At 57.9% G+C, this 26,403-nt stretch overlaps 1 protein-coding gene across 2 annotated transcripts in view; it reads left to right on the forward strand.

Annotated features, from left to right (window-relative positions):
* The window catches only part of MYH9 (myosin heavy chain 9), a 90,282-nt gene that overhangs the window by 53,571 nt on the left and 10,308 nt on the right, over positions 1–26,403 (forward strand). Inside the window, exons 6-29 of one of the 2 annotated variants that reach the window (XM_047786380.1) lie at positions 1,826–1,918; positions 2,300–2,363; positions 2,858–2,956; positions 3,359–3,502; positions 4,222–4,317; positions 5,006–5,124; positions 6,514–6,666; positions 7,716–7,889; positions 8,542–8,715; positions 11,016–11,130; positions 13,291–13,484; positions 13,793–13,914; positions 14,925–14,994; positions 16,796–16,956; positions 18,023–18,131; positions 19,091–19,222; positions 19,664–19,870; positions 20,252–20,389; positions 20,953–21,076; positions 22,919–23,090; positions 23,882–24,094; positions 24,518–24,662; positions 25,772–25,978; positions 26,142–26,246. In XM_047786380.1, the coding sequence (XP_047642336.1) occupies positions 1,826–1,918; positions 2,300–2,363; positions 2,858–2,956; positions 3,359–3,502; positions 4,222–4,317; positions 5,006–5,124; positions 6,514–6,666; positions 7,716–7,889; positions 8,542–8,715; positions 11,016–11,130; positions 13,291–13,484; positions 13,793–13,914; positions 14,925–14,994; positions 16,796–16,956; positions 18,023–18,131; positions 19,091–19,222; positions 19,664–19,870; positions 20,252–20,389; positions 20,953–21,076; positions 22,919–23,090; positions 23,882–24,094; positions 24,518–24,662; positions 25,772–25,978; positions 26,142–26,246 (3,330 nt within the window). The remainder of the gene's footprint in view (positions 1–1,825; positions 1,919–2,299; positions 2,364–2,857; positions 2,957–3,358; positions 3,503–4,221; positions 4,318–5,005; positions 5,125–6,513; positions 6,667–7,715; positions 7,890–8,541; positions 8,716–11,015; positions 11,131–13,290; positions 13,485–13,792; positions 13,915–14,924; positions 14,995–16,795; positions 16,957–18,022; positions 18,132–19,090; positions 19,223–19,663; positions 19,871–20,251; positions 20,390–20,952; positions 21,077–22,918; positions 23,091–23,881; positions 24,095–24,517; positions 24,663–25,771; positions 25,979–26,141; positions 26,247–26,403) is intronic. The other variant, XM_047786381.1, reaches the window with a different exon arrangement.

The following is a 26,403-nucleotide window of genomic DNA, read 5'->3' on the forward strand; positions in this document are numbered from 1 at the left end:
GGTTAGCCATCACCATTGTCTACACGCAGGGAGCTTAGCTCAGGAATTCGAGGTGGTCACTCCTGGGTTGGCCCAGTGGCCCCATGTTCCGTGGCAACAGCCTGTGTCCCCAACAGAGACCTACGCTTTGCCTCCAAGCTGGAGCAGGCGGCAGGCTCCGGCATCTGTCTGCGGGGACGGGAGTGGCTCGGCCAGCCTGGCAGCCTGGCCTGTGCTTTGAGAGGGCGTTCTAGTGGGTGGGGGAGCAGCACTCATCCAAATCTGGCTCCGTGGGCTGCCTCGAGGCGGTGGGGGCCCAGTGCCCTGCAGCTGCTGGTGCCAAGCATTCGTGTAGAGCGTGCTGTGTGAATTTGACCCCTGGCCCCTGACCCTCTTCCACTTAGTCTGTGTGGTCTGAAAACATGACTCCCCAGCTCTGGAAGGAGCTCTGGCTGGGGGTGGCTGCGGAGGAGGAGAGCCAGTGGTGGGGGCTCCTTTCCGTCTCTGGTTGGCTTGGCTGGACCCCGAAGCCGCCTCTGCATCTGCAGCCACGTCTCGCCTGCGGCAGGTGTGTCTGGGAGGCTGTACAGTCTGGGAGGCTGTAGTTCACGGCCCTCTTGGGAGCCCCTGCTCCTCCTCGTTTCCCCTTTCATCACAAACAGGCAGCATTTATTCCCACAAAGTCCTGGCTTGACTCCAGCCTTGCTGATAAATATAAAACCCCGCCTGGCCCTTGCGATGTTCTCTGTCCCCTGGAGGGCGTCCAGGTGTTAAGAAGAAGAGGAGCCGTGCTTTCCTCAGCCAGTGTTAGTTATTACCTGGGCTGGGGGGGGTGGTGATGGGGGGGCGGTGGCTGCTTCTGAAGGCTGCTCACCTGACACTCACTGTAGAGTCCCGGGGGGAGGGGCGCAGAGACAGACAGGAGGGTGTGAGGTTGGAGGCTAGAATTCCATTACCTACTTTGCTAGTCGGTGGCTGGACGGCCTCAGGCAAATCACCGTGCCACCCCCACCCCTGTCCCCCCAACCTCAGTGTTCTGTTCTGTGAAATGAGGCTACTTCGTTCCCTGCCCTGAGGATCACGAGGGTCCAGGGATGAGAAGGCACAAACAGGTGTGCGTTTCGTCATCCCCCAAGTATCACGAGACCGCAGGTGGGGTTTGTGGCTGATATCCACGAGCAGGCCAGCAGCCGGAGTGGGCCTTGTTGGTCCTGTGCTCAGACGTTCCACCTGCTGGGAGCAGGGTTGGCGGGGGATGGGGGCGCTTTGGTGGCAGGACAGGGAACCAGCAGGGAAAATGCAGGGTTCATGAGGACACAGATGAGAGGAGCCGGTATCTTTGGTGGATCCGGTTCCCTCTCTCCTTGTACTGTGAAAAGGAAAAAAGATTTTTGCAGGCTCTCAGGAGGGGGTTAGAGGCAAAGGGGGCAGAGGGAGGCTGGTGACTGTGGGGACAGAGACTCTTAAGAGAAGGATCGGTGCCTCTGTGTCTCTTCTTGGTTCATGTGCTGCTTCCCAACACATCCTCCGGGCTGCACCTGGGCCATGGTGCTGCAGGTCCCCAGGGCTGGGTGAGCTGCCACGTTCCCTTCTAGGGCCGCTGGGCAGTCAGTCCAGGGAAGCAGGTCCAAACCAGTCAGGTTTCCAGACACCTGGCAAGAAGGTCCCTCTGGAGACGTGCGGGGACCAGGCCAAGGCTGGCGTGGCCGGAGCCCATCTGGAAGCCCTCCATCCCCGGCGCGTCGGGCGCGTGGACACAGCGCTGCCGCCTGCCATCCATCCGTCGGAGCAGCCTGGCCGCCCCCGCCGCTGCCCTGCCCTGACCGCCCCTCGGGTTCCTTTCCAGGGCGAGCTGGAGCGGCAGCTGCTGCAGGCCAACCCCATCCTCGAGGCCTTCGGCAACGCCAAGACCGTGAAGAACGACAACTCCTCACGCTTCGTGAGTGCGGGCGCTCGCGTCCCAGACTCGGGGAAGGATCGGACGTGGTGCTTCCCGGGCCAGTCTGTGCAGTGGGTTGGGTCAGCTCAGGTGGCAAAGCCAGCCAGGCGGCGGGGGGAGTCCCTTCCGGTCCCCTGACTGTCCTGCTATAACCAGAAGCCGGTTAGAACCCAGGGCCAGGGCACTTCCAGAGAACCGCCTCCCTGTTATCCGTGGTGGAACTCAGGCAGCGCCGGAGCGGGTCGGGGCTCCAGGCTTGGCGGGTGTGGCTCTCCTGGGTCCTGAGTCCCCATGTGATTGGGGCGTTGCGGGGCCCTGGCTGAGGACACAGGCACAGTCCCTTAGTTTTCTGCCGCTGATCTCTCTTCCCTCGTTCCTTAGGGCAAGTTCATCCGCATCAACTTTGATGTCAACGGCTACATCGTCGGAGCCAACATTGAGACCTGTATCCTTGGGGTTCCTCGTGATAGGTGTTCGGGGTCTGGGGGAGTGACCTTGAGGGAGAAGAGGCTGTTTCCTGATTCCAGCAATTTCCCCTTCTCTGGCCTGTTAGGACCCCTCATCTCTGGTACCCAGAAGAGGTCCAGGACAAGGTCCTTGAGAACTCAGCTCGGGGCTCGGGTGTTTCTTCGCGGGCGGGAGAAAGTCCAGCCCCGAATGGGCTGGGAGTCGTGAAGGTCGCCCAGGAGCCCCCAGAGGGTGGGGTTGGGCTGGAGGCTCCTTTGTTTCTCCCCGCTGTTAGCCTGTGCCGGTGAGGTGTTGGGAGCACCGTTCACGGAGAAGGGGGGCCCTTTAAACAGACAAGACTCACACGTGTGAGGGCCACTGTTTGCAGAGACCACACCTTGGGAAGGATGGAGCCCAGGTAGTTCACCTTGGTTTTGTTTGTCCATCTTCTGCCTCCCCTCCCGCGTGCACGAGTCCTTAATGCTCGCCCAGATCTCCTGGAGAAATCCCGTGCCATCCGCCAGGCCAAGGAGGAGCGGACCTTCCATATCTTCTACTACCTGCTGTCTGGGGCTGGGGAGCACCTCAAGAGTGAGTCGCCGGCTCGCGACCTGACCTGGGGGCTCCCCCCGCAGTGGGGCCACACACCGCGCAGTAGGGAAATGAAGTCTCGGCCTTGGGTCTGGCAGGAGCAGGCGTGACTTCCGTTCCTGGGCCGGCCGAGGGCTTGGCCTCTGTTTCCGACCAGCCCCGGGCAGGAGGTGGGGTCGGGGGTGGGGCCAGGGTGGGCCCCTGTGCTCTCCGGGGCCACGTGTGAGCCCCTCTCCACACTCACTCCGGGACGTGTGTGTGGCGGCTCTGCACTTGCTGGACTGTTTCTGGGCTTCGGGGCCCGTTCTGCTCTCCCACACCTTTGAGGTCACCGTGTGGACTGGAGCCTCTGGTTCCATCACCTCCCGGCCTTCACGAACCCTCGCCCTCTGCCCCCGACAGCTGATCTCCTGCTGGAGCCGTACAACAAATACCGCTTCCTGTCCAACGGGCATGTCACCATCCCCGGGCAGCAGGACAAGGACATGTTCCAGGAGACCATGGAGGCCATGCGGATCATGGGCATCCCCGAGGAGGAGCAGATGGGTACGGCCCGCCCTGCCGTGGGGGAGGCAGGGAGGCTGGACGTCGCCCCCTCAGGGCTTGGCGGGCCCTTCCTTAGAGAGTGAGAGAAAGGCCTTGAGCGTGTGGGGCTAGTCCCTCAGATTGAAGGTTCAGGGTGGTTTGTTCCCAGTCGTGTTGCCAGGGGACACAAGGGAACCAAGGTCAGGTTCCTGGCTGCCCAGGGTCTGGGGCCACCACTCGTGTCCTTGCCGTTCGCTGAAAGTGGAATGTTCCTGCTTTGTCCGGGCAAGTGTGGAAGGGGCTGGGCTGGGGTCTCTGCGCTGGTGAAGCCCAGAGTCAGTAGCAGTGTGGGGCTTGCCTGTGTCTTTTCTCTAGAGGGAGGGGGGCAGAGTCTTGAGGCTTTGTTTTATGAAAATTCTCTAGCACTATGGTCAGAGCCACTGTTGCTCCCCATAGACACCACGCAAATGGACAGGCACGGCTGTGTTCCAATAAAACTTTATTTATAAAGGCAGACAGTGGGCCCCTGGGTAGAGGCACACCCTTGGTCCAGATTTGGAAATGCTGGGTTAGCAGAGCTCGTATCGAAGGGCTGTCCACACTGAGGCTGGCGGGAGGCCCTAGAGACGTGGTTCGGGCCAAGACCTGGTGCCCTGGTGCTTGTCCTGCCTGCGGGCCCCCCTCGAGGGCTTACTCCACCCCACGCCTGGGTCTGAACTGCCTTTGATTTTGCCCCGAAGGCTTGCTGCGGGTCATCTCGGGGGTCCTCCAGCTGGGCAACATCGTCTTCAAGAAGGAGCGTAACACCGACCAGGCGTCCATGCCCGACAACACGGGTAAGCCCGGGCCCCTCACCTGAGAGACGGGGGCAGGTGCCTGGGTTTGGACCGGCTCGGGAGGAGTCTGAGAGAAATTCCAGATACTCCTCTCTTTTTTCCCCCTGGTATGTGTGTTTGTGGCTGCCCGTCACTCTGTATGTTTTGTAAACACACGTGAGCTCACGGAGTGAGCGTCATCAGCATGAGTTAGAAAACCCATGCCCACAAGGGCCAGCGTTTCCTCCATGTGTTCTGAGGCCAGGCGTGTTATGCCAGTTGTTGCTGCTGTCACTCGCCCTGCTCATGAACTCGCTAGGACATGAAACACTGTTGTCACCGCCCCTCGGCCCCTGCTCTTCCCTTCGGTCTCTTAGGGGCTTTCAGAAAATGTCATGGGCACGCGGATTGTCCTGTTCGGTCCCCCACATCTGGGGCGGGGCTGCCCCTGGCAATGCTGCCTGTGGGCAGGACCCCTTTTCTGGCCAAGGTGTGCAGAGGTACCGATGCGAGGCCCCCAGTTAAGATGCTGGCCTGGCTGAGGGGAGAGCCGCGTGTTCGGTGTCCCGCGGAGGAGGGACCCGTTCGGTTGTCTTGGAAACGCTCACTCAGTTACCGCAGCTTTCCCAGGTGGAGCTGAGGGACTCGTTCTCTTGGGTTTAATTAAAACCTTTCATTCCTCCTCTCCATACTCTCTGAAAAATATCAGCGGCCCAAAAAGTGTCCCACCTCTTGGGTATCAACGTGACCGATTTCACCAGAGGCATCCTCACCCCGCGCATCAAGGTGGGACGGGATTACGTGCAGAAGGCGCAGACGAAGGAGCAGGTAAGCCCTCTGGCCGGGGGTCGGGCTGCCTCCTCGGTGAGGACCACTGCAGCGGCCAGGCTGGGGCCTGTGCTGGGCCATCGCTGTGCTTGTCACTGTCCCCTCCCCATTCAGTCCCCACGGCACCTCGGTGAGCAGAGTGCTGTTACCCCCACTGAGAGCACGAGGAAGCTGGCACAAGCCCAGGGTCCAGGATCACGGCCAAGGCCCCCGCCGAGGAAGGGCCATCCCTGGGGGCGGCCTCTAGGCTGCCTTGAGCCTCTTGCCTCCAGGTGATGTGGAGGCTGATTGGTCAGCAAGGATGCGGGGGGAAGCGATGCAAGCACACGGTGTTCCTGAAGCACGGCCCTTCCTGGGGCCAGGGCGGTGGCACCTGCCATCCTTGGGGCCCAGGCCAAGCAGCAGTCTGTCCCCCACCTGCTGTCCTGCCACCCATGGGGAGAAGCAGCAGGGGTCTGTGCCACACACACGTGCCCACTGCCCAGGACCTGAGCCCCTCCCAGCAGGGCCTGCGTTGGTGGTTTCTGGTTTCTCTCATGGCCCTGGCACTGGGCTCTTTTAAACTGCTGCTCCCAGCTCCCAAAGTTATGAAGTTCCGTCGATCCGTCTGTCCTTTTGCCGTCTACTGTGCCTCGCACCAGCGGCCGACGGCTGATGCTACGCAGAGTCCTCCCTCCAAAGCCAAGAGCGTTGTTTTCAAAGGACGCCGGGCATGGTTAAGGCCTGCTGTTCATTTCCCTGATGAATGCAGAGGCTTTAGTTTTTCTTTATAAAAACACGGCACTCACACACTTAAGATTCAGAAGATACAGACGAGTCTAGAGAAGGAAAAACATTGCTTCGGTCCTACCCGGCGCCTTTACGGGGCAGCTCTTTCTTTCCTGCAAGGGCCTTTTCTTTCTTCCTTTCCTTCTTTTTTGAACTTAGAGTTGGCACTGTGGCTGTATTATGGAACTTCTCAAGTAATATTCTGCAAAACAAAGCAGAGTAGTGAAGGGAGCCCATGCACCTGTCACTCAGGTGGCTTCAGGAGCCACACACCTTGGCCAGTCTTGGCTCGTGGTTAACCCGATCTGCCTGCACAAGCAGATTTGCAGCAGCTCTCAGACAGGTTGTTGTTTCTTCTGTAGAAACTTCACTTCGTGCCCTTTATTTTAAAAAGGCCTCTAAGTTCACTCTGCCCGTACGGTTGGACATTTGAGGTTGCCACACGTTCCTTACCAGTGACAATGCAGTGAACAAATTTGTATGTGGAGCTTTGTTCCATCTTGAGGGCTATTTATCTGGGGCTGGGCCCCATAGGTGACATTTGTGGAGCAAGGGCATGAGGGCTTAAAGGCTCCGTGTATCTGATCCCCGCCCTCCTGGGTGTCCCCCCCCCCCCCCCAGGCTGACTTTGCCATCGAGGCCTTGGCCAAGGCCACCTACGAGCGCATGTTCCGCTGGCTGGTCCTGCGCATCAACAAGGCTCTGGACAAGACCAAGAGGCAGGGCGCCTCGTTCATCGGCATCCTGGACATCGCCGGCTTCGAGATCTTCGATGTGAGCGCCTCCCTCGGGCCCCTCGCGCCCCCTCGGCCTCTGGGCCGCTTCTCCCTGGGCTGGGGTCCTCTTCTGCGGCCCCACAGCCCCCCAGGCTGGCCCCTCCTTCCCGTGTGGACACAGGAGACCTCGGTTGGGCGTATTTTCAGCTGAAACAAGACGCCCGTTCCCAGCCAGAAACGCTGGCGAGACGGGCACCTTCTGGACGGCGCTCCAGGAGGCCTCAGGGCAGCGGCTCTCTGTTGATTTACTCTCTTTTTAGTCTCAAATATTTATCAGGTGTTGGGACAAGACATTGTCCCTGCCCCCAAAGACTTCGAGGTCAGGTGGGAAAACTGATGATCACGGGAGGGGAGAGGTTCTCAACTTGGGGTCCATGGTCAATTTCAGAGGAACCATGAACTTGGGTGGGGGAAACGAACCTCTTTCTTTGCTGGGAACCTGCCTGAAATGCAGTTTTGTCGGCTGTGGCCTGAGCAGGGTATGCGAACCACGGCTGCAGTAGCAGTGCCTGTGATCTGCCTCCAGAAGAAACCAGACATTTTCACATCCCAGGAGTTGTTGCCGAGGTGTTGTCATGCCCATTTATGTTCATCTCTACTTAAAAGTTCTCGAGTTATTAAACCCACGGCTTGTGCTTGTTAATGTAGAAGCACCGTGGGAGTTCCTTGGTGGCTCAGTGGGTTAAGGACCTGTTGTCACAGCTGTAGCATGGGTTCCATCCCTGGCTAGGGAACTTCCATGTCCCTCAGGCATGGCCAAAAAAAAAAAAAGGGGGGGGGGCACCATGTATTCATGTCACAATATGATAATTACGCCTCAACTTCTCTCTTTTGGAATCTATGCATTTTAAAACGTCCTTCTGATGCAAAGGGTGTTCCCAGACTGCTGGAGAGGGAGAGGTGTGGGCCCAGAAGTGCAGCCCCTGCTCACAAGTGTGATAATGGGAGGCCCAAGCGTGGAGGGGCCTGGGGAGGTCCCCTCCCTCCCCCGGGCCTCGCGGGCCTCGCCGCAGGACAGGCGTCTCTGACCGGGCTTCCCTCTTGCAGCTGAACTCCTTCGAGCAGCTCTGCATCAACTACACCAACGAGAAGCTGCAGCAGCTCTTCAACCACACGATGTTCATCCTGGAGCAGGAGGAGTACCAGCGCGAGGGCATCGAGTGGAACTTCATCGACTTTGGCCTCGACCTGCAGCCCTGCATCGACCTCATCGAGAAGCCAGTAAGGCCAGACCCGCCAGGCCTCAGCCTGCCTCTCGCTGCCCCTCTGGGGATGGAACTCTCCATGAGCCTAACACCAAATGATTTCCTTTTGCAATGAGGACTTCTTTTTTTTTTAAATCAGTTGTGGTTTCCAACCAACCAGAACCCACATGGCCCCCAGGCTTGTCAGCCAGTCCCCACAATGCCTGTGTCTGCTCTCTGGTCCTGAAACTCAGTGCACGGAAGGGCCCTGGGCTCTGGGGCGCTTTCTCTTCCTCAGGAGGCTGGTCCTGAGTGTCACCCCTCTCCCCATAGTGGTGCAGACCTGGGGTGTGTGGAGCGGGGTTCAAGAGGGTCTGCAGGACCTGGCACCTGCTGAGGGCAGCCTCTGGGTCGTGGGTCAGGGGGCTACATGGCCCCTCAGGCCCACCAGGTAGCCCAGCGCACTAACTGGAGGTCCCTGGGATGGATCATTGGGTGAAGGTGTGTCGGCCATAGCCTAGAGCCCCAGAGGTTTCCTTTTAAACCGGAATGCCATGAAAACTGAGTGCTTCCAGTGATGCTCCTTATTTATTTCCCCTGTGGGGGAAGCACCGCCCACCTTCTGGGAGTCAGCGGAAGTGGGCGGTTCCCTTGTTGAGCCCCCTGCTGGGACGCTGTGCTTCCTCCAGGCAGGCCCCCCTGGCATCCTGGCCCTGCTGGACGAGGAGTGCTGGTTCCCAAAAGCCACAGACAAGAGCTTCGTGGAGAAGGTGATGCAGGAGCAGGGCACCCACCCCAAGTTCCAGAAGCCCAAGCAGCTAAAGGACAAAGCTGATTTCTGCATCATCCACTATGCTGGCAAGGTGAGGAGCAAACAAGGGAAGTGCCGGCCCGGCCCGACCTTCGTGGGAGATTCTGAGCCCTGAGCCCTGAGGTGGGGGAGGGGCACAGTATTCTAGTCCCATAACTCATCTGATAAGGGGTCTGGTGGCAGGGTGGCCACAGTCCACATTCACAACTCCCCAGGCACTGTCCCATGTTAGTGAGGCTTTGTTTGAAGCTGCAGTACCCTGTACGTGCTCAGGCTGGTAGCATGTTGTGTATTATCATTAGGTGCATTTTCCAGGTGCACACGTCTCAGGCATGGGCTCTGGCGTTGGAATTAGAGCTCTGCCCTGTGTGACTTCGGCCCGGTTACTTCACCTCTCTGAGGCTTGGTTGCCTCCTCAGGAAAACGGGGGTGACCATCGCTGTACTGGGGTCATAGCGGGGCAGGCAGTGCTCTGGGGCGGGGCCTCTCAGCCCCCACTGCCCACAACGGGGGCGGCTCAGTGCTTGCTTTGTAGGCTGCTTAGCCGCATCTCTGGCTTCTCCCACCAGAGGTAAGTAGCGCCCTCCCTACTGGGGACACCCAGAAATGTCTCTGGAAGTGATAGGTGTGGGGGCACAGTCCCCAGGGTGAGAGCCACAGTCTTGGACGATGGCTTTGTTATTGCCAAGGCCACCGGCCAGTAAATGGCAGAACTGCCGTCACCCAGCTGGCACGCACCCTCTAGCTGGCTTCCTCCTGGGGCCAAACCTCGCTGGACAGGTGTGTCCTGGTCTGCAGCGTCTGGGCTCAGACTGAGCTGGTTTTTCTCAGCACGCTGAGTTGCTTGCAGAGTCTCTAGCAGCTGGTTACACTGGGATGTGTGACCAGCTCGGCTGGGCCCCGTCTCCCGTGCTGGTCGTGATGAAGGGCGAGGAGACTGGCGCTTTCCCAGAGCTGCTCCTAGGCCGCCTGTGCTCCTGGCCTGGAGCTGCTCAGTCTCCCCTGCTTAGCTTTGCTGGCTCCTGTGGCTTCGTAAGCCACTCTTTACATGAGATAATAAAACCTGGGAGGTCCTGTTGTGGCATGGCAGAACAAATCTGACTAGGATCCATGAGGTGGTGGGTTAAATCCCTGGCCTTGCTCAGTGGGTTAAGGATATGGTGTTGCCATGAGCTGTGATGTAGGTTGCAGATGTGGCTTGGATCCCACGTGGCTGTGGCTGTGGTGTAGGCTGGCGGCCACAGCTCCGATTAGATCCCTAGCCTGGGAACCTCCACGTGCCATGAGTGTGACCCTAAAAAGCAAAAAAAAAAAAAAAAAAAACCCCAAAAAACCAAAAAAAACCCAAAAACAAACACCTGCTTCTCCAGTTCCTTAAGGTGGTACCACCTGAGCTGCCAATTCCACTTCCCCCTTTGTTAGAAATGCCAGAAGGCATTTGATGCAGTGCCGTCTGTGATGCACGATACTGAGCAAGCCTGTAGGAGGGTTGAATGGTGACACTGGCTGTGTGCTTCCTCACCGGGGCTGTGCTCCTGTCATTAAAATGACAGGGACGCTGGCTATGCCCAGGGGGACAGATGGCCAAGACACCCAGCTCAGATGTTTTATATTTTATATATTTAAAACATCGTATTAGGCATGTCATTAAGAACATTGGCTTTTTAGGGCCGCACCTGCATCATATGGAAGTTCCCAGGCTAGGGTTCAAATTGGAGCTGCAGATGCTGGCCTACACCACAGCCACAGCCACGCCAGATCGGAGCTGCATCTGCAATCTATGCCACAGCTCTCAGCAATGCCAGATCCTTAAGCCACTGAGCGAGGCCAGGGATTGAACCTGCATTCTCATGGATACTAGTTGGGCTCCTAACCGGGTGAGCCATAATGGGAACTCCCTTTCATCAAAAACGTTTTCCTAAAGAACATATTTCAAAAAAGATAATGATAGTACATGCTCAGAGAAAACCTGGATGTCCTGAAAATACAAGAAAAGCAAAAATTACTTGTCCTGTTCCTCAAAGGAAATAATCATAACATTTCATTAATATCTTTCTGGGATTTTTTTTCCTTATGTTCCTATTACCTTAAAAAATTTAAAAACAAACGTTTTATGGCGTAGGTGCAACTGTGTGCTGGGCATTTGTGTGGTCTTGCCCTGTCACGTGACTCCACAGAGACACACTCTGGCGGCGTCCACTCTTGTCACTTACTTGTTTCCTGGGGATAGAACCGCCAGATGGAGGGGTTCGTGGTTTTTCGTGTCTCCACACGTGGGGTCAGCTCGTCCTCCGGGAGGCTGTGCGCCCCGGTGCCCCCGAGCAGCCTGTGACCCGGGGTCCCATCTGGCAGGTGGATTACAAAGCGGACGAGTGGCTGATGAAGAACATGGACCCGCTAAACGACAACATCGCCACGCTGCTGCACCAGTCCTCCGACAAGTTCGTCTCGGAGCTGTGGAAGGATGGTACGCCCGCGGCCCTCACCCGCCTCCCCGGGCCCGCCGCCAGGCCTCGTCCCTCCCCGGCGGCGGGCAGAGCCCAGGACAAGGGCGTGCGCGTCTCCACCGGACGCAGGCTGGCGGGCTTGTGTCCACTTAGCTCCCAGGAGCGTGGACTCCTCCAGCCCTAAGGGTCAGCCTGTCCTGAGCCCCGAGCATCCTTGAACGTGCTGTGCAGCCACTTGCTCTCAGGCAGAGTCTTCTCAGGGCTCCACGGTCACAGACAAGCCCAGCGCTTCCCCGTGCGGGCGTCGCTCGGTGGCCTTAGACCAGCCACCCAGGTTCCCTTCCGGGTCCTCCCCGCAGCCCCTCCTCTCCTCGGAAGCTGTTCTTTTCGTTGGTTCTGCCGGTTTCTCCTTGCCTCTGCCTGGGTTTTGCTTTAACCTCTCTGTTGCAGAGATGCAGAGCACCCAGCGAGCCTATTTCTATCAGCGCTTTCCTATCCTCCACCTAGAACCAGGTGACTGGCCGCCCGGCGTGGCGTCCGTGTGTGGTGCATCCAGGCCCGTGTGGCACACGCTTCTGCTGAGCTTTCTCTGCCGCGGCTGCACCTGCCTGACTGCCCTTCCCCGGTCTCCGCCCCGGGCTTGTGAGCAGGCTCCTCCCCGCTCCCTGGCACAGGCCTCGGCTAGAAAACCAGGCCCATTGGGGCCGTGTTTAGATATTGGCGATTTTGTGTTTTAGATCTTAAAAGGAAAAAAAAATTCCTATCCCCTTCAGAGCTGCCCCTCGTGAAGGCGATGTCTCATCGCTTGGATCGCTGCCGTGTGTGAGCATGAGGGCTGCTGTGTGTGTGTGTGTGTGTGTGTGTGTGCGCGCGCGTGCACATACGAGGTGGGAGGGCATCCGTGTATCCATCCAGCAGCACTTTGCAGGCACCTGCTCCTCCTAGGCCAGGCCTCCTGGGAGAAAGACATGCTCACATGAGACACTCAGTCATTATGGGGTGTATTCGACCCCCCCCCCCCCCCAGGGCGACCTGAGTGGCTTTCCCAAGCCACCCACTCTTGGGACACTTTTGGTGGCCAGTCAGAGGGGCTCGGTGGTGGCTGCATGAGGTCCCAATGCCTCCCGTTGTATTTGAGGGGCTCATCAGGTCTACCCTCACTCCCGGCTTCCCTCTCGAGCATCTGTCCTTTTTCTTGTCTTCAAATAAAGGACAGCGACCTGGCCACAAAGGAAGAGGGAGCCGATTTTGTCACAGAATTCTGAACTTTTGCATCCAGCAATGGAAGCCGTTAAATTTAATACCGGCTCTTGCTTAAAACAGACCTTCTGTCTCTGGCCACTTAGGCTGGGTTTGCTCGTTGTTGTGTTTCCGCCTTGGAGGAGGTGGTTCACGTCATTGCTCTGGGCAGGAGCCTCGGTGACAAGGGCTACTTCCTCGGAGGGTTGGTTTAGATGATAAAGACCCGGGAGCTTGGAGACCAAGCGAGACCCGAGAGGAAGGAGGCGCCTGGGCCTCTGGGGAAGCCCTAGGTGGCCCTGGGTCTCTGGAATTCTGTGCTTTGACTGCACCCAGGCTGCTTGAGACCCTGCGTGGGGGGAGCTCTGCGTGGGGGGAGTGCAGACAGAGGGGGTCCTCCAGAGCCCTGTGGGCGGTGGCAGGGTGGCTTTTGTGCTCCTGCCTTCTGACTCCTAGCCCAGGACTGTCAGGGAAAAGTCAACGGGCCTTCAGGATGCTGATTTTTGAATTTCCACTGGGATCCAAGGATTGCAGAGTCCCTGTAGGTCAAGTCTGAACACCTCCTCAGAGCCAGGCGAGCAGACCAGCTCGGCTCCTCACTCCAAAATGCATGTTTCGCTGTTGTGCCTGTGGGTTACGAGCCTCCCAGCGTGGCTGAGATGAGTGAGGGGGGCGTGGAGTTAGCCTTCACCAGCGCGCTGCTCCCCCTAGTGGCTCCGCAGTCTTTCCAAACCCTTTCCTGCTTTCTGCTCCCTGCTCACAAGGTCAAGTTTGCTCAGCGTTTGGAGATGACCTTGGCCTGCTGTGTAGACTCCAAGTAGAAAAGGTCTGCTGTTCCGTTGTCTCCTCTTTTTCTGTCCAAATGTCTGTCTCCTTCCCAGCCGTCCGCCCCCCGCCCGGACCCGCTGGGTGCTCACGCGCGCTTTTCGTGGTCTCCACAGTGGACCGCATCATTGGCCTGGACCAGGTGGCCGGCATGTCGGAGACGGCGCTGCCCGGTGCCTTCAAGACGCGCAAGGGCATGTTCCGAACCGTGGGGCAGCTGTACAAGGAGCAGCTGGCCAAGCTGATGGCCACGCTGAGAAACACCAACCCCAACTTCGTCCGCTGCATCATCCCCAACCACGAGAAGAAGGTGCGGCTGCTCAGCAGCGTGGCGCGGGGTGCTCAGCCCCGTCTGTCTCCACTGTGGCACACGGAGCCCTCGGCCTCGGAGCCCTCTGGGGGTGGCTCGGGGACTCTTAGGAGATGGCCTGCACTTGTAGCCTGTGTTTCTGCCTTGCCCGGACCTGGCTCTAGCACCCGAGCTGTTAAAACCGTGGGGGGTGGTGACTCCCAGCTCCCGGGGAGGCTTTTGTTCTGTTGCCTCCGGAGGGACCTGCCCTTTCTCCGTTAGTTCCTGGGCACAGAAGCGGGAGCACATGCGTGTATTTTCTTCCCTAGGCTGGCAAGCTGGACCCCCACCTGGTGCTGGACCAGCTGCGCTGTAACGGCGTCCTGGAGGGCATCCGGATCTGCCGCCAGGGCTTCCCCAACCGCGTGGTCTTCCAGGAGTTCCGGCAAAGGTGAGCGGGGCCCGCAGCCCAGGGTCTTTGGTCGGGGAGCCGTTTCCTCCTTCACCTCGAGCTGGATCCGGCCGCCTGGCTCCTCGCCTGGTCCTCTGCGCCACCCTCCGTGTGCAGAGGCATTTCCCTGTTTTGCTACCAAAATGAAAGTCCTCTCATTGGCTTTCACCCCTGCTGACTGCAGGGGCCTGGCGCGCTTTGCCGCAGTTAGAGGAGCTCTGAAAAGAACGAGCATCAGGGAGTTCCTGTCGTGGCTCAGTGGTTAACGAATCTGACTAGGAACCATGAGGTTGCGGGTTTGATCCCTGGCCTTGCTAGTGGATTAAGGATCTGGTGTTGCCGTGAGCTGTGGTGCAGGTCAAAGACACGGCTCGGATCCTGCGTTGCTGTGGCTGTGGTGTAGGCCAGTGGCTACAGCTCTGATTCGACCCCTAGCCTGGGAACCTCCATATGCTGAGGGCGCGGCCGTAGAAATGGCAAAAAGACAAGAAAGGAGCATCAGCTGGAGACCGGAGCATGGAAGGGGCTTTATGGAAAAGGAAGCCTGCTGTGCGAGGGGAGGGGGGCATTAGTGGTGCCGGGCTGTTTGCCTAATGACTGTGTTTAGTGCCAGTTGCTGTCATGATGCACCCCCATTTAATGGCTTGGACCACCCCGTTGATGAGCAGTTCCTGCAGCATCTCGGGGAAGAGCTGGGACTGGCCTGCTGGGGTTACAGACGTGGATGCTAGTACGCAGCTAGTAAGCCTAACGCTCACTGTGGAGTGAGCCAAACAGTTCAGTGGGTGTTTCCGTTCACTTTCTGGCAAACACCAGGCCTTCCTTGTGCCATTCAGCCTAAGAGAAGAGCCAGGCGGGATTCACGGAATGGCCCCTGTCCTTCAGAGACTTTGTGGAGAGATGTCTGCGTCTGCCCCCCTCTGGGAGGACCTTGCCTCTCTCGTGGGCATCCCAGCCCGTGTGGAATTGGAGCTGGGGGCGTTCTGACCCGGCTCCCTCTTCTTCCTCAGATACGAGATCCTGACACCGAATTCCATCCCCAAGGGCTTCATGGACGGGAAGCAGGCGTGTGTCCTCATGGTGAGTAGACATAACGTCCCCACCCTGTCAGGTGGCCTGTGGCTGGTGGGCACCCACTCCATCAGCGCTCATGTGACCAGAGGGGCCCTTTGGGTCTGTTGACAGCTGTGCTCTCAGGTTCCACTAACAAGCCAGTTCTGACTCTGTCTGGCACCCTGGGTGGCAACCCCCTCGGGTCTCCGGTGGTCGAGGTGCCCCGAGGGAGCTGGGTGGGGAGGAGGGGTCAGACCTGTGGCATCTCAAGGCGGTGCTGGGACGGTCCCTTCCTTCGGGGCACATTCTGGTTCATTCTTGCTCCCGTCTCCTCCCATCATCACGCGCAGTGTGTTTGGTGGGGCGCTTCCCCACCAGGGCACCGCAAACTGCCCAAAGCCACCGGAGGCTGTTTCTGGGCTTTTCATCTCTTTTGCCCGCCCCGAAACAGTGCCTGATGGGCAGCGGGGACTGGGTTCTGCTTGCGTGAATGAAGGCCACGCTGGGGCTGCACCCACTCGGTCATTTTTCCGCTTTGCAAGCAGGTGTCCTGCTGGGTCTGACGTGACCGAGGTCAGCAGCCAGCACCTCTTGTTTTCTTTACTTCACGGTCTTTCCAGAGTCAGCAGAAGATGGGCCGGAGGTGGGGGTGGGGGGAGGAAAGAGAAGAGGGAGGAAAATTTCAGCACCTGCTCTGAGCAGGCAGCGCATTGAGGGGCAGGGAGCTGGAGGCTGGAAAAGGGAGCGGGAGCCAGCTCCTGCCCTCCGATGCGGTCAGCCGGCGCGAGGGGGCGGGAAGGATGGGGCCGCGCGTCCAGCTCCTGGCTGGGCCACCCTTTCTCTGGGAGACACAGCTGCTGGCCAGTGAGGGGTGTCCTTCCTTCAGCCATAAGCAGGTCCCCTCCATCCCACTTTGCAGGGGAGACAGGACTGGGTTCTTAGAGCAGGGAGGAAGGTGGGGTGCAGGGCGGGGGGGGGGTACCTATGTGGGCTTCCCCTCCCCCTGCCTTCCCTTTTTGTGGGGCCTTTTCTGGGCACCGAGGGCCCCCAGATTCCACTCACCCTCCTCAAGACTCTGCCTCTTGGAGCTCAGTCTAAATCTCTTCTCTCCCGGGCAGATAGACAGACGGACAGATAGACCCTCCTTGCCAGTGGGCAAGTAATAAGAGAGCCTTGTCACTGTCGCCACACAGCTCAGTGACAGTAATGAAGGCTAAAGTCCATTGAGCACTAGTCACACGCTTGGCCCTGTGCTCAGCACTGACGGCGTGTCTCGTCTGATCCTCAGAGCTCTCCTAGGAAGGAGGCGCCAGCATTTGCTTTGTTTGTTGACGTTTCATTAAAGAAAGCGTCATTCCCATTCTACAGCCGAGGAAATGTGGGCTCACAAAGGTTAAGCGGTCACCTAAGGAGCGTTTGATCCTGGGCCTGGCCTGAGCTGGCCTTCCAGAAAGCAATGACGCCTGGCTCCCTTTGCTTGAAGGGTGACCTGACTGGGCGTCTGTAGAGTGTGACTGCAGCGGGGGGCAGGACAGAGAAGGAAGGGGGTGACCTGTGAGGTCCCTGCAGTGCCAGGTTCTGTGTTTCCCTGCACGTCTGACTCGTTACCCTGCCCCGGGCTGCCCCCCACCCCCGGCTTGCCCCCTTCCCAGTGTCCCCGCCCACCCCTGCCTCCCCCAGCCCGGCTTTCTCTGCATCCGGGGAAGGCTGCCCCGCTGAGCAGAGAGATGGCCCGTGGCTCCAGGCCCGCCCCTGGCCGTGGCCTTGCTCTGGGGCGCCATGGCGGCGGGGGTGGCACGCGGTAAGTGGCCGGCTCTCCTCCATCCAGATCAAAGCCCTGGAGCTCGACAGCAACCTGTACCGCATCGGCCAGAGCAAGGTCTTCTTCCGGGCGGGCGTGCTGGCCCACCTGGAGGAGGAGCGGGACCTGAAGATCACGGACGTCATCATCGGCTTCCAGGCCTGCTGCAGGGGCTACCTGGCCAGGAAGTGAGTCGGGACGCCCGCCCCACCCGAGGCCGCGCCAGCTCTCCCGCTGCCAAGGGCGCTTGGGAAATGGTGGCCGGGGCGCCCCGATGCCAGTCGGGTGTCACCCTGGGAGGCCCCCGTGGCTTTGCCTGCCCACCCCCCCCACCCCCCACCCGCTTCCTGGGGTTTAAAGTGAGCAGGTCAGAGTTCCCGTTGCGGAAACAAATCCGACTTTGGAAATGAATCTGACTAGGAATGATGAGGTTGTGGGTTCCATCCCTGGCCTCACTCAGTGGGTTAAGGATCCAGCGTTGCCATGACCTGTGGTGTAGGTCACAGATGCAGCTCAGACCTGATGGTGCTGTGGCTGTGGTGTAGGCCAGCAGCTGTAGTTCTGATTCGACCCCTAGCCTGGGAACCTCCATGTGCTGCAAGTGCAGCCCTAAGAAAGCAGGAAAAAAAAAAAAGTGAGCAGTGGAAGGGGGTGACTGTGCTCCTGCCCCCCTGCAGTTCCTCGCTGTGTGACTCGTTAGGGATGACACCAGAGCCACTGTTCCCAGAGTGCCCCGTGCTCCAGGGGAGGCCGTCCGTGAGTCAGGGCAGCTCCTGTGGGGTCCCGAAGGAGCTCACCTGCTGCAGGACAACGGGCGGGACATCTGCAAGGCTGTCCCCTGAGCCCCTCGGTGTCTGTGCTCAGGGGCTTCCATTCTGGCCCGAGCTCTGAGCCCTGAGAGCAGAGCATGAGGCTGTGGTGTTTGGCTGAGTGGACCTTCACAGGAGGTCAGCTGTTGTTACTCTCTCGCCAAACACATGCTCCAAGGTTGTGGGAGGCACAGGGTGAGAGGCTGCAGTCGGTAGGTCGCCTTAATGACCCTCGGTCACACTTGTCTTGGATCTATGGTAACCTTGAACCCGGTCCCCTTCTGTGAAGTCACCCCCAGGTGACCCCAGGCCAGCCTTCTTCCCCACTCATCTGTTTTGAGAGGCCCCCGGCACCTCAGCAGAGCCTCTGGGAGTGAGGTCAGGGCTGTGGGTGGGGGGGTCTGCTGTCCCTGCTGGGTTGCTGACCGGGACCCTCCCTGCACAGGGCCTTTGCCAAGCGGCAGCAGCAGCTGACGGCCATGAAGGTCCTGCAGAGGAACTGCGCCGCCTACCTCAAGCTGCGCAACTGGCAGTGGTGGCGGCTCTTCACCAAGGTGGGTCTGGAGGGGCCTCCCCGTGACACGGGGGACGAGCAGGCCTCGTGTTGGCCTCCTGTGGGGCTCAGGCCCGGGACTGGCCCTTTGCCCGTGTCTTCACGCCGGGCACCTGAGCCTGGGACGGCTGGAGGGTGTGAGCCGGGGCTTCTGTCCTGTGTGGGCCACCAAAGCTGCTCTTGGGTGGGGCCAGGACAGCTTCAAGTGCAGCCTGCGGGACATCAAGGCCCCCTTCGCCCACCACAGACCCACGTGGGGCAGGTGCTGCCCACCTGGGAACCCATAGGAGGGTCGGTCATGATCTGGACACTGCTGGACGGGTCCTCCCAGCCTTTACAAGAATCCCTTTCTTGCTAGAGATGGTCAGACGGCTTTGTTCTTAATAAGTGATTTGTGGTACTGGCAAAAAGACTAAAAGGGTAAATAAAAACTCATCAATAATCCCTTCAACCTTGAGCCAACATCATTACTGAACAGATGTTTCGATATGTTTTCCCGCCTTTTTTTAACTCCCTGTCCACCTCCATTACATAAACCATACATTCTTACGTAGCTGAGTAAGAGCTTGGCTTGCCTAAAGTCTTGGGTTGCTCTTTCCATTTAAAATTCCTTCTTAGCGTCATTTTTAAGAACGGTTTGCTAGAGATGTTTCATAATTGCTCTGGCTACTTTTCCAGCAGCGGACTTTATCTCTTTCCTAACTTCTGCTAATGTAAGCCTGCTGCCCTGACCGCCTGCATGCACACATGGGAGTCCTTTCCCCAGAATGTAATTAGCAGGTCAGGCCCATGGCACAGGGCACCGCATTGATTTCCCGTTTGCACCCCCTCTGCCCAGCACCCTCCTGCCCCTCCCTCTCTTGAGCTTGTGCTTCCACGGGTAAGGGGAAGCTCCCCTGGCTCTCAGCCAGGACAGGCATCTCCCCCTGAGCATGCCTCCTCCTCTGTCTCCTCTCCTAGGTTAAGCCACTGCTGCAGGTGAGCCGGCAGGAGGAAGAGATGATGGCCAAGGAGGAGGAGCTGGTGAAGGTGCGGGAGAAGCAGCTGGCTGCGGAGAACAGGCTCACAGAGATGGAGACCCTCCAGTCACAGGTGGGTGTCTATAGGCTCTGCCCAGGTCGTGCTGCCACCTGCTGGCCAGCAGCAGACGAAGCAAGCTTGGTGTTTAAGGAGATGTGTAATGGTAGAAAAACTGGGGTTAATCCCTCAGCATACCCCATTTGGGGTTATAAGATGTCGGGGGCTGCCCCACAGGATGGAACATTCATGATTGTTGGGTTTAAGGCACAGCTCCAGTGCTTAACCTCTCTGAGCCTCTTTCCTAGGGATCTCGGTGTGCAGCTCTTGGAGTGGTGGTGCGGGGTGAGGGACGTGATGGTTAGGTGTGCCTGGGAGCTTACGCATCCTGAGACAGAAGCCACTCTGCTCAGCAGGGGCTCTCCTCCCAGGAGCCTGCACTGGGGACCAGCTCTCCTGGAGGGGTAAGCGGCCGAGGAGGTGGTAGGAGCTTACATGTCCCACGTGTTCTTGCAGCTTATGGCTGAGAAGTTGCAGCTGCAGGAGCAGCTCCAGGCAGAGACAGAGCTGTGTGCCGAGGCCGAGGAGCTCCGGGCCCGCCTGACGGCCAAGAAGCAGGAGCTGGAGGAGATCTGCCATGACCTGGAGGCCAGGGTGGAGGAGGAGGAGGAGCGCTGCCAGCACCTGCAGGCCGAGAAGAAGAAAATGCAGCAAAATATTCAGGTACCAGAGGAAGGGCAGGGCCGACCCTGGGAGTTGCCGGGGGAGGGGGCGGTTCACAGGCGCCTGGGGAGGATGGCGCCGCACCCTTTTCCCGGGGCAGCCCTGGGGTGGGATGCTCTTTGGGGCAGTTACCTCTGTGCCAATGAACACTCTCCTGCTGAGCATCGGAGCCCATTTAATTCCCCTTCTCCATCCTCTCTCCGGCTGCTCTGTGGAGCAGAAGGTGGCAGTCATTGGAGGGAGCCCCTCCCAACATGTGACCCCTAGATTGGACCCCAGTTATAAATACGTGAACCCATATTGGGGACTGGGCCCCATCCCAGTGGCGCTGCAGGCTCTTGGGGGTCTGAGCTGCTCACAGTCATCCTGGCTTTGCGGTAGGAACTGGAGGAGCAGCTGGAGGAGGAGGAAAGCGCCCGGCAGAAGCTGCAGCTGGAGAAGGTGACCACCGAAGCCAAGCTGAAGAAGCTGGAGGAGGACCAGATCATCATGGAGGACCAGAACTGCAAGCTGGCCAAGGTGAGGCTGTGGGCTGGGTCCCGGGGAGCGGTCGGCAGCAGGGAGTCGCGCTGGGGTGGGAGGAGGGATGGGGTCAGAATGTCACCCTCCATCTCCAGGGGCTGGCGTGGGCAGGTTGACCTGCAACGTCGGGGGTGAGCATGCTGAGTGATGGTATCTGGCTGTTACACTGGCTGTGTGGTTGATGCTTGGGGGCCTTCCTGAGATCAAGACTCAGCAGTGCCCACATGAAGCCAACTGTGAGAAGAGCAGCTGGGGTCCTGGGGCAGGGACCAGGCAGGGAGAAGGTGGTGCCATCCTGCCTGCCCTGAACTCCCTCCCAACACTTGCCACCACCTGCAAGTCTTCTTACCTGAGCAGAAAGGGATAACACAGGCAGGAAGAAGGGCTTGGCCATTCCATCTGTGGGGTCAAGGAAGCTTCTCCAGCTATTTCAGGAGAGCTAGTGAACTTGGTCAGGTGTTAAGGCCCTGCTGTGCCCTTCAGTCCTAAATGTCTGGGTGCTGTGAGGAGAGCTGTCGTGTTCTTCGCTCAGCTAACTCTGACCTACCCTCCCCCTGCAGGAGAAGAAGCTGCTGGAAGACCGGATAGCTGAGTTCACCACCAACCTCATGGAAGAGGAGGAGAAATCCAAGAGCCTCGCCAAGCTCAAGAACAAGCACGAGGCGATGATCACCGACTTGGAGGGTAAGGGGTGCCCAGGGTTGGCTCTAGGCAGCCAGGAGCTGGGGCGCCAGGCGGGTCTTCTGCTCACTCTGTGCAGCGAGGCCGGAGTCTGCAGCGTCTGGGCGCTGACCTGGGGGACAGTGCCCACTCCCTGTGGAGGACGGTTCCCAGGTGAAGAATTGAGCTCTGGTGTTTCTCTGTTGTCAGCACCGCATGTTTCACAAGCTTCTCAGATTTCCTAGGGAGTTCTAGGTTTGACCCCTACTAGCTGTGTCATCTTTCACCTGTTATTTAAGCTTCATGAGTTTAGTCTCTCTTATCTCTAAGGGGCACAGAGACAGGGTGAGCGTGAGGACTAAACTAAATCACGGACATGCTGTGCCTCGTGTAGGATGCCGGCCAGCTGTCACGAGAGGCCATTGCTTGACATGGGACAGGAAGACAAATCATACCTTCACCTCCCTGTGTCCTGGGGTTCATGGTGTCCAGGGGGACGGGTCAAGTTCAGGCTGTGCTATCTGGAGACTCCTTGCCCATGGACAACACAGGGAGAGAGGAGCCAGAGATCACTGCTCCCTCTGTGGAGACTCAGGGCATCCCGGTGCCCAGGACAGTTGTCAGTGTCCCCTGGATGTAGGGCCCAAACCATCCTGGCTGGTCACTGGGAGAATTTTCCCAGCCTCTCCTGGGATGGAGTGGGTCAGGCCGTCCAGGGGAAGAGAGCTCCTGACACAGGGACCTCTTCACCCAGGAACAGCCTGAAAGACCCCATCAGCCAAGAGGTCTTAGAGCAGCACGCCCACCAGATTGGCAGACATGAAAGTGAGATTGACACTCACGAGTGTTGCCAAAGATACAGAACAGTCAGAACACACACATGCTGCTGGTGGAAGCATACACTGGGAGGCAGCTTTGGAGAACAGTAAGGCGGAAGCTTTGCCTGCAACCCATCACTCTCATCCACGTGAGCTGTGGGGTCACAGGCCAGCACGCTCACAGCATCGTTGCTCAGGAGGGCGCAAGACATACACAGTACAACTGCCTATCAGGCTGGAGGGTGGACAGATAAGTTGTGGTGTCATCGCCTGTGGGTATTAGACAGAAGGATGCAGCTTACAGTGACACTCAGGTGGCTAACTCTCCAGATCATCATGCTGAGTGGCAAAGGAAGGACAAGGAATGGGCCGCCAGCCCTGCTGAGCACACTCTGGGCAGGTGCGGTTCCAAGTGCTTTCAGACACCAGCCCATGCAGGGCTCACAGCAGCCTAGGGCAGGAGCCTGTCTTACACCCTTACTATTCAGATGAAGCACAGAAACGTAAGGAGATCACCTGGGTGACGTCATAGCAGCCAAGTAAAGCCCATTGGACTCAGGTCCATAGAATTTATACATGACAGATCCCTTATGTAAGTTCAGATTCATGCCAAACTAAAACATGACAATTTTTAGGGAGACAGATGTGGTACAGCCTCAGAGGGAAACGAGGGAGTTGTAAAACACAGCTTTGGGGAGTAGTTCCCAGGTGAGAAAGGTCACAGGTGGTGTTGGAGAGACAAGGACTTGACAGCGTATGGTAACATTCTTTTCCTTCATCTAGGAGCTGGTATAGGTTTCTGTGTATCATGACCATTTAAACCTCACGTATGTTTTATAACAAATGTTTAGTATTTTATATTAGAATTGAGTTCCCTTGTGGTGTAGTGGGCTAAAGATCTGGCATTGAAACTGCAATGGCTCAGGTCACTGCTGTGCCGTGGGTTTGATCGCCGGAACTTTCATATGCCGGGGCACAGCCAAAAAAAAAGTAAGACAAAGGCATAAAAACCTGCAGTCACCAAGGGCTCCCCGTTCTCCCTTCTCAGAGCGCCTGCGGAGAGAGGAGAAGCAGCGTCAGGAGCTAGAGAAGACCCGCCGGAAGCTGGAGGGAGACTCCACAGACCTCAGCGACCAGATCGCCGAGCTGCAGGCTCAGATCGCCGAGCTCAAGATGCAGCTGGCCAAGAAGGAGGAGGAGCTCCAGGCTGCCCTGGCCAGGTGAGGGACAGCATCAGCCTGAGGCCAGGTGGCCGGCACTGGTGCTCTCGGCAAGCTGCGGGCACATATTCCCTTGTTGTCTCGGAAGCCAATTTATGGCAAAACATTTCCTGTGTGCTAAAAGCAGTTTAATGCTTCTTTGTCATTTTGATTGTAATCCCAAAAAAGTCATCCATAACCCTTGTCACCTAATCAAAACAATCCTTTCTCTCTCTTTTTTTTTCCTTTTAAAAAATTTCTTGGCTACAGGCATGCTTTTTAAAAATAGACTTTATTTTTTAGAGCATTTTTAGAGTCACAAAAAATTGAGAAGGTAGAGAGAATCCTCAGGTCCCCACATAAATAGAGCTTCCCTACTAGCAACCATCCCCAGGCTAAGAATGATACATTTGTTGCAATTCACAAACCTGCATTGAGAGGTCATTATCACCCAAAGTCCAGAGCACATTTGTATTTTTATTTAGTTGCTATAATCATGGACTGTAGCATTTTATTTCCTTGTTTTTTCCATTTAACTTTCTTTCTTTACTTTTTTTTTTTTTTTTTAATGTTTCAAGCACTGGATCGTAACTTGGAAAATGAAGGGATTCCTCTGTGAGGTTTTTGAATTCTCAAAGTGGAATTGCCCTTAAGTCTTCTGGATGCCTCAGACATTTTTTCTAAGCTCCCAAAGGCCATGATTGTGCCTGCCAGAAGTGGCTTTGGCTGCACCTCTCTAAAGCCTTTTCTGTGAACTCTGCTCTCTAAAGGTGACAGTGACCTCACTCTGAAGTTGTTGGTTTCTTTGGCAGAGTGGAAGAAGAAGCCGCCCAGAAGAACATGGCCCTAAAGAAGATCCGGGAGCTGGAATCTCAGATTTCTGAGCTCCAGGAAGACCTGGAGTCTGAGCGTGCTGCTAGGAATAAAGCTGAGAAGCAGAAACGGGACCTCGGGGAAGAGCTGGAGGCCCTGAAAACAGAGTTGGAGGACACTCTGGATTCCACGGCTGCCCAGCAGGAGCTCAGGTGTGCCTTGGGGCTGACTGGCCCAGTCACTGAGGAGGAGGGAAGTGATGGTGGGACAGGGAGGCTGTGACCTAGAAGGGGCGGACCCAGGCCTCTGTGCCCAGTGGCCTTACTCTCCTGGAGCGGAGAGCATGAGAGCTGATGGGTCCTCAGCACCTTCTCCCTGAGTGGAGCAGAGTAGACCTGTTGAAGAGCCTGGCTTGGGGTTGGGGTGAGGCAAGGGTGGGCTTTAGGCTGAAAGGCTTCAGAAAGCCCCACAAAGTGTGTCTGTAGGATGGATGGCCGAGGAGGGAGGCCAGCAGGCCAGAAAGCTGCCCCGGGGCGGCCAGTGCCCCATGCCAGGGTCAGTGCTACCAGGGAAAAGCTCCAGGGCAGCAGCCTCCAGAGTCCCTGGCCCCCTCCTGAGTGCGTCGCTCTGTCCAGGTCCAAACGGGAACAGGAAGTGAACATCCTGAAGAAGACCCTTGAGGAAGAGGCCAAGACCCACGAGGCCCAGATCCAGGAGATGAGACAGAAGCACTCGCAGGCCGTGGAGGAGCTGGCAGAGCAGCTGGAGCAGACGAAGCGGGTATGGGGCCCGGAGACTGGCTCCGGGAGTCTCTACCACCGTGGGAGGGAGGGGGTGGCTCGTGGAGCCCAGGCTCCAGCCTTGAGCAGTCCTGTGCCTCGGTTTCCCCATCTGTAAGGGAGGCTGCTGATGGGTCCATCTCAGACCATCATGTGGTCGGAGTTGGTAACATGTAAGGCACTTAGATTATCAGGGCTTAGTAAGCTGTTCAAGTATCATTTATTATTATCATTCTCATTCTGTTCACCAACCTGCCAGACCAGAAAGTTTCATGGAATTGGAGTTTTCTGAAGCCCAGCCCCTCTCTAGACCACCCCTAATAGGTGGTCAGCTGGAGTCTTCTTAGGACAATGTGGGGGCTATTGACCCCAGCAGGTTTCTCAGCCAAGCTGAACAAGGCAGTCCTGTGGCCTCCAGCTCATAGCCACTCTTGGTGGCAGCCGGAGAAGGCAAAGGCTCTTCCATGTGGCACCCTACCCACTATTTTCAGAAATATGCCCTGTCCCCTGGCTCCCTTCAGCCTCCACCTGGTCTGGGCAGCTCGAAGCCTTGCCTTATTCTTGAGCTGTTTTTACCCAACGTCCTTTTGCATTCACTCTGGATCCGGTTTATCCTGAACTCGCCCATGACGCTGTCAGGGCTGGCTCGGTGGAAACGAGAGTGGGATTGTCCCATTTACTCTGTAAACTCCACTTTTGTGTTTTTGAGAAGAACATTGCGTTATTACTTCAAACATCACATCGTTAGGCGTCTTTCCTGGAAGAGTCTTAACTGCGAGCCGTGATTTCCCTCATCCTGTAATAATAGCGCTAAGACCTGACATCAGCAAGGACAGCATCTTGCAGGGGGACGCTGGGCGGGGATTGTTTGGGTGTTGGGGAAGCTGAGGCCCTCAGAGGCCAGGCCAGGCCACGTGCTGGGTGTCCCCAGCCAGCCAGCAGAGGGATGAAAACAGATCAGGCCCAGCCTTCCGAGTCCAGTGTCAATTTTGCAGAGGCTGCAAATTCTGGGTCTGGACCCGCCAGCTCTTCTGATGCTGTTAGACAGACGGGCCTCCCGTCAGGGCACAGGGGCTCCCTTTCACACCTTTGCTTCCCCCCCAACCCCAGGTGAAAGCCAACCTGGAAAAGGCCAAGCAGACCCTGGAGAATGAGCGAGGGGAGCTGGCCAACGAGGTGAAGGTGCTGCTGCAGGGCAAGGGGGACTCCGAGCACAAGCGGAAGAAGGTGGAGGCGCAGCTGCAGGAGATGCAGGTGAAGGTCACCGAGGGAGAGCGCGTGCGCACGGAGCTGGCCGACAAGGTCTCCAAGCTGCAGGTGAGGCCTCCCCCGGACCGCCTGGGTCCTGGCCCGTGTCCCCAGGGCACTCTCCCCTCCCCCACAAGCTGGCTCAGGTCCATCCTGGACTGAGAGCCAAGGTGGGGCCCGAGCAGCTGTTGCCCACCGAGCTCACGGGCCTTTGTCCCCTGTCTGCACGCAGGTGGAGCTGGACAACGTGACAGGTCTCCTAACCCAGTCGGACAGCAAGTCCAGCAAGCTCTCCAAGGACTTCTCCGCTCTGGAGTCCCAGCTGCAGGACACGCAGGTGAGGGTGGCTGTGGGCCCGGCAGCCCCACTCATGCTGGAGGACCCGTGCCCGTGGCCGTAGCGGACAGGCCTCTGCTCTCCTGGCACAGAGGGTCCTCCCCTGCGTCTGCAGGCTCTCTGGGTCCTCCCGCCTCCCCGCCAGGTCATTGCCAGCT

Source organism: Phacochoerus africanus, chromosome 7, assembly GCF_016906955.1.
Source record: "Phacochoerus africanus isolate WHEZ1 chromosome 7, ROS_Pafr_v1, whole genome shotgun sequence".
In the NCBI taxonomy this organism is placed as follows: Eukaryota; Metazoa; Chordata; class Mammalia; order Artiodactyla; family Suidae; genus Phacochoerus; species Phacochoerus africanus.